Source organism: Ailuropoda melanoleuca, chromosome 3 (genome assembly GCF_002007445.2).
Source record: "Ailuropoda melanoleuca isolate Jingjing chromosome 3, ASM200744v2, whole genome shotgun sequence".
Lineage (NCBI taxonomy): Eukaryota > Metazoa > Chordata > Mammalia > Carnivora > Ursidae > Ailuropoda > Ailuropoda melanoleuca.
This window is the reverse complement of record NC_048220.1, coordinates 61523640-61530607: the sequence shown is the minus strand read 5'-3', so window position 1 is coordinate 61530607 and position 6968 is coordinate 61523640. Positions and strand designations below refer to the sequence as shown.

Here is a 6968-nt window from a genome sequence, read left to right as displayed (position 1 = left end):
TTCAGGGCCTGCTCTGGTAAACTCTACAGGCTTCAAGTTGAGACCCCAAAGATCTATATCCTGGGAAAAAGTATGAACTAGAAGTAGACCTGCTCAGAGTCTAATCATCTCAATCACTGACTTGGTTAAAGTGACTTCAGCTTACTAGTGCCCAAAACCCCTGCCAAGAAACATAAAATCCTTTCTGCAGAAAATATCATTTTAGACCTCAAAGTATAATTTCTTCCCATACTCGTTCTGGCATTCAATAAAAAATAACAACATAACTTAACAAAATGTTATAAATAAAAATAAACATAAATAAATAAAAATAACATAAGTAATACAAAATAAAAAATACAAGTAACAGGGGTCCCTGGCTAGCTCAATCAGAAGAGCATGTGATTCATGTTCTTGGGGTCGTGAGTTTGAGCGCCACGTTGGGTGTAAAGATTACTTAAATAATTAAATGTAAAAAATATATATGAGAGAAAATATATATAGCTAAATGAGACAATATGATCAACAACCACAACAAGAAACAAAGGAGCTTCGGATAATAGCAGACCCCATAATTACTAGACACAGGTTTTAAAATAATTATGCTTATGTGTTTGAAAAAATAAAAGATCAGATTGAAATAGATAACTGCTAGACAACTGGAAGACATAAAACAGAAACAAACAGAAATGCCCAAACTGACAACCACCAAAAAAGTAATAACTGAAATAAATGATTCAACAGATAGGGTTAACAGGAGATTAGAGACTATTCAAAAGGAAACAGTGAACTCAAAAGGTAAGAATTATCCAGAATGAACCATGAGAGACAAATGAATGGATATGTAAGGGATAATGTGAAATGATCTAATATACATTTAAGTGGAGAACTAGAAGGAGAGGAGAAGGGGGAAGAATGGGGGAGAAGCAGTATCTAAGAGCTGGGAATTTTCCAAAACAGAATAAGAACATCACATCCTAGACTCAACAAGCATTGCAAACCTCAAAAAGAAAACCAAGAAAACCCAAAACATTTAGTTAGATAATAATAAAACTGCTTCAAATTTAAGACAAGCATCTTAAAAGCAGCCAGAGAAAAAAAGAGATTACTTTTAAAGGGGTAAAAATAAAACTGACATTATTTCTCAAAAAAATTATGGAAGCCAGAAGCAATGCAATGTATCTTCAAAATGATAAAATAGCTGCTAATTCAGTAAACATGTTCTTTGAAAATGAGGGTGAAATAAATAGTTTCAGGATACAAAAACTGAATTTATCAACAGCAGACATTTTCAAAAGGAAATACTAAAGCATGTTCTTCAGGAAGAAGAAATATGATCCCAGACAGAAGCTTAGAAACTCAAGGAGTCATAAAGCACAAGAGACAAAGGTAAATGGTTGAGTAAATATAAATGCACAGTAATTGTATAAAAATGATGTCTTGAGGAATTTAAGACATTAAGTAAGAGATTAAGTATACACTATGTATATAACATGTGGTAGGGGTAGGGGGTAGTAAATGAAGTTGATGTGTTCTCAGGTTGTTATATCATCCAGGAAGAGGTACAATACAATCTACTAAAAGAATATTTAACTCTCAAGCTGATGGGGTGGGAGAAATAGAGTAAGTAAAAATTAATCTAAAAGAATGCAAAAAAAGGGCAAAATCGAAATAGGACAAATAAAGAGCAAATAATGCCTTAATAGATTCAAATCCACCCATATTAGTAACTGTGTTACATGTAAGTGGATTAAATACCTCAATTAAAAAATATTATCAGAGTAGATTTAAAAAATATTATTTCATCCCACTCCTTAGGTTAAAATGCCTTTCTTTTTTTTTTTAATTTTTTTTTTATTTTTTATTTTATTTTATTATTTTTTTTTAAAGATTTTATTTATTTATTTGACAGAGATAGAGACAGCCAGCGAGAGAGGGAACACAAGCAGGGGGAGTGGGAGAGGAAGAAGCAGGCTCATAGCGGAGCCTGATGTGGGGCTCGATCCCACAATGCCGGGATCACGCCCTGAGCCGAAGGCAGACGCTCAACCGCTGTGCCACCCAGGCGCCCCTAAAATGCCTTTCTCATCACACTCAGAATAAAATCCAAATCCTTTCTGGCTTTCAATGCCCCCTAAACATATTCTTTTCTTAGTCACTATGCTCCAAACAGGTAGGCTTCTTTGGTTCCTGAAATAGTCCAAATTAGTTCATGCCTTAAGGTTTTGCGTTATTGTCCCCTCTGCAAGCATGATTTCCCCAATTTTTGCAAAGCTGGATTTTCCTGTCAAATAGGAGCTTAAATGGCACTTTCTTAGAAGCTTTCCTTAATTACCTAATCTAAAATAGTCATCTACTTTAATTCACTGCCTAGGATTATTACTACCTTATATTTTTATTTATGGTCAATTACCACTAAAAAGTATTTTACTAAAAAGTAAATTCCCTCATAGTAAGGACTATGTCTGCTCTATTCACTATTGTTTCTCCAAGTCTAGAACAGTGACTGGGACAAAGTAGATAGCTATTTTAATAAATATTTAATGAATGGAAAAAGTTAATTTAGGTTTTAAACAGTCAGGTATTTTCTTATGATTTTGTTTGCTTATTGCTCTTGGTTTTGGTTGTTTAAAGACTTTCCTAGTAGCAAAAGGTATCAAATGATACCAGAATCCCATTTATGTATTATGTTAGTGATCCTTGAAAATGTGCATTGTATAATTTGTGTAAAATTTGCAGCAGTTATTCTAATTAGGTATGTGGTATGGTCCTAGCTTTAAGTATGGTAATATGTAAATAATGGAAAGTTTCAGAGGAGGCTACTGAATTATTAGAGGGTTGCAATATACTTCTGAAAAGCATGTCTGTTTTGTTTTTCCCAAATTACGAAGATGAGAATTATAGAGAGGTTACAAAGCATAATTTTGGGAAAGAAAGAAAAGAAACTCCTTTCATCCATTCTTAAATAAAAGAAAATAAAATTTTTAAAATTACCCCCTTACAGAAAGGTTTAGAAGGTAATTCTAGGAATGGTGATTGATATATTTGGTTACTTCCTTTTTTACTCTTTGTTCTATGTCTAGGATTTTTTTCTTTTTTTCACATCAAAGCAAGCATACTGGTCACAATTTTGTAGCCTGCTCTTTTAACTTGGAAAATAAACTTTTTCCATTAGAAAGACTAATTACTTTTAAAAAGTAGCTAAATAATATTCCAGTAAGTATACATGATAGAATTTGACCAATCTCTAATTGCTAATGATTGCGCCTAATTTTTTTTTTTTAAGATTTTATTTATTTATTTGACAGAGAGAGAGACAGCCAGCAAGAGAGGGAACACAAGCAGGGGGAGTGGGAGAGGAAGAAGCAGGCTCCCAGCAGAGGAGCCTGATGCAGGGCTTGATCCCAGAACTCTGGGATCACGCCCTGAGCAGAAGGCAGATGCTTAACGACTGAGCCACCCAGATGCCCCATGATTGTTCCTAATTTTTTACCATTGTAAGTATTGCTACAACTAACACTTTTGTCCATAAAGCATTTTAAGAGCAATATAACTGAAGTGATTTTGTCCACAACATTCATTTAAATGGTATTTAAGGAGAAGGAGGTGTTCGACACAAAAAGAAGGTCCCAGCTTTCCAGGCATTTGTGTCTAATTAGAAAAACAATATATACTGGGGAGAAATTACAAAGGCACCATATAAGCACATAATATTCATATTTATTAAAGAAAAGAAAAAGTAATAGAAATTTCTCAGAAGGGGAGTTAATCAGGAAAACATTTTACAAAGAATATGGAGCTGGCCTTTAAAACAGTGATAGGTGTTAATGGCTGAAAATGTTCCAGGTCAGTGTGGGTGTTGAAGGAGGACATAACTTTTTGTTGGTGTTCTTAAGTATTTGAGAACAGTTCTCACTCAGGGAATTACAACTCAATTGGTTGCTAACCAAGACGATTGGACTCCTAATTCCCTTTTAAGACTACTGAATTTCTTCCTAATCTCCATCATGCACATATTTCATTCCCTTTCGTAATTTTCCCCTTTCTTGCATCTCTGTCAAAGACTCTCATCTACTTTAAGAAATGGAAATAGGTAAATCGCTCAACTTCAACACATGTAAACAATACAAAACATTATAATTATTCTGTGGGATAAAAAACATTGGGAGATGCTGCTTTTAAACATATGGTATGCCTTTTAATCTTTAAAAAACGTTACTTGTAACAGATTTTTCACATTGTAATAGAAATTGGAATATTAAAGGATATTAACCAAGGGTTATTTATGAACTTGTCAAATACCAAATAAGGAACACAGAACCCCATGATCTATTAAAAATGATAAGCAGATAACGAATACTGACTGTGATTTCCTTTGTGGCTTTACTCTGGCAGGAATGGATTCCATACTGATAATAATTCCAGTCTTATTGTCACATAGGAGGAGACGCTTTGTGAACCTCAATGAGGCTGCCAGGTTTAGGACTGATGTAAGAACCAAAGTGTCAGAAATGAAAGAGTAAGACTTCACAGAATATGTTGTCACTGACAGACTGATAGCCAGTTTCCTTCTCCACCTTTTCGTCCTCAAGGATAGCAGCTGCTTCCCACAGATACACAAGCAGAACGACTCCAATACTTCTCTACCACGCTTAGCATCTGCAGATGCCCTGGGGCTTGTCTATTTACAACGTGGTCCCTATACAGCAGAGGTAGAACCCTCAGGGAAGTTCTGGATTGATTCTCAGCAGGTCTGTTTCATGAACTATTTCCCAGCCCTTCCCCACCTCCAGCTGTTTCCAATGTTAGTACTTAATAATTCCTCTATCTTGTCTGCCACATTATTCATCACCCCCCAGAAGAAAATTTGAAGTAAAAACAACTTATACACTCAGTCTCTAGCCGCCTTTCTAATATAAAGCAATTGCCCTGTGCATGCTGCTTCTGGATAAGAAGTGATTCCAAGGGTCTTCTAACCATTTATAGATTGGATATCATGCTCTCCAGGTACTTTGACAAGGAGGGTGAAACAAACACCCATAGACACGCCCACCTGCCCAAACTTCTTAACCTCTTGTGAAACTTTCCTAGTTTAGCTCTTCAATTCCAGCTTTATGATAAAACTAGACAGTGGCAAAAAGAGATACTATAAATGAAATTGTAGATACAGTCACGACTTAAGCAAAGATCCCCAAGTTGTGAGACTAATTTCTGGGTTAAAGGTGTTCTGTATATCCACTTCAACCCTGCCTCCAGTACTGTGACTTATAGCCAAATAAAAAGGCAGAGTTGAAGGGTACAAATTTTGAGGAAAACAACACAAATTTAAGGGGTACATGGGTTTCACGTTTTTTCAGCTGATACATATTTTTTTAAATAAAAGGAAACCGTCCATATTGGAATGTATTTTCCAATAGGCAGAATTCTCCTCCTGGTTTCTCTGGTCTTGGTAGATGTTCTTCTGGTTTCCACCAGTACATATGAATAGAGAAGAAATGTCTCAGTATCATATTCCACTGCCCTGAGGAAGGGGAGAGCTGCAGGACGCACTAAAGCAGGTGAAAGAGACGACACAGGAACAGACAGGTCTGTGGAGATCCGGAAGTGTCCAAGGACGGTCAGCCTGGAAAAGGAAAAGGTAAAAAGAAAGGGCGTGGCTCGGCTGAAGCAATTACTGTTGGGGTCGGCTCCCACCCAGCTCACGAACCTGCGCTTGCCTCACCGCCCAGGGCAAGGATGCGCTCGGCCCGAACAACCCAACCTACCTCCGGATCCTCACAGGCGTTGCAACCGCGCGCCGCCCGCCCACCTACCTGTGCTGCGCCTGCGCCTCCCTCGCGCGTTCTCAAGGTCAGCACCGCCCCCAGCTTCTAACCTAGCACCCACGGAAGTGGCATTAGAGGACGTCCTGCGTATCCTCACCTCTGCGTGGCGTGGGGTCGCCGGCGTTCAAGAGAGGGGAGGGACTTCCTGTCCCGCGCGGGCAGAACTTCCGTCAGAGCCGGAAAACTCTCTCCCTCGCGTTGTTTAAGAGGCTCCTGGCTGCAGGGTGGGGAGGGAAGGTCCAGGACGGTCCGGGGACTCCAGGGCGTCCGGCCCACGACCTGTCCTTGGCGCCATGGTGAGTCTTCCTGTGAAGGCTGGAGTAACAACATTGGGAAGCTAGGGGCCAGGAGGTTAGTCCTGTGAAGGTAGCCAGTCGGGTGCCTAGCTGAGGATGGAGCGGGCGAGAGCAATGGGATGAACCGCGGGGACAGGACTCTCCACCTGTCCCGGAGACCCTGGGCCCTTGAGGAAGCGGCATCTGAGCTGCCCAACCGTGAAATCTGTCTAGGAGTATGGAGTAGGTAGCCAGAATATTCGTGGCCCATTCGCTGTGTACGGTGTGTGGCGCCAGGTGGTCTCAGAGTTGACCTTGCCGGGTGGATCATCTCCGCCCCTCCATTTTTCTCAGCTGCTTGGTAGTAGCCAAGAACTTAAGATCTTAGAAATCCCTTTAGCTTTTCGAGGTGGACACAACGGATCCTTTCGTAGAAGAGCAACACCTGTCACTAAGAGAAAGGGCAAAGTCAGCTTATCTTTCAAACTTTGAAGTTGGGAAGGGTGATTCAGACTTAGAGATTTTATTGGAAATGGGTATTGCAGGGGCTCGGGGAAATAGGAAGAATGCCCTAACCGTAAGATACGCAAGAGTTTCAAAGGTTAAGCAAAAAGGTTTTTGTTTTTATTAGGGAGGGGTAAAGCAATCCTAGAAAGAACTAAGTGTGGGGAAGGGAGATGAAAGGGAAGTACCATTGAAGAGTACGTCTGATTGTTTTACCCTCAGGCCAGAAAACTTTATGCTGGTTCAGACCGAGCATGAGCCAAAGTTCAGGAACCTGGGGAAAGAGGATCTTAACCAGAATTTGAATAACAAATATTTTGTTCCAGTTGATCTATGGGAACATGCCATTCATCCAGTCATTTTTGAAGCGAAAAATGGGAATTTG

At 39.2% G+C, this 6968-nt stretch overlaps 1 protein-coding gene and 1 long non-coding RNA gene across 4 annotated transcripts in view; one reads left to right on the top strand and one right to left on the bottom strand.

Annotated features, from left to right (window-relative positions):
* Window positions 1-3679: 3679 nt before the first annotated feature.
* Window positions 3680-5933, bottom strand: LOC105240386. Its single transcript, XR_002144017.2, has 2 exons — window positions 5793-5933; window positions 3680-5602 (listed from the first exon to the last, which is right to left on the bottom strand). It is a non-coding gene; the product is annotated as an uncharacterized LOC105240386 (long non-coding RNA).
* Window positions 5934-5968: 35 nt separating this feature from the next.
* The window catches only part of TMEM161B (transmembrane protein 161B), a 70183-nt gene continuing 69183 nt past the window's right edge, over window positions 5969-6968 (top strand). For all 3 annotated transcript variants that reach the window (XM_034656470.1, XM_011232792.3, XM_034656469.1), the window contains exon 1: window positions 5969-6100. Coding sequence is in view for 1 of the 3 variants with exons in the window: in XM_011232792.3 (XP_011231094.1) it covers window positions 6098-6100 (3 nt within the window). In the remaining 2 variants the exon portion in view is untranslated. The remainder of the gene's footprint in view (window positions 6101-6968) is intronic.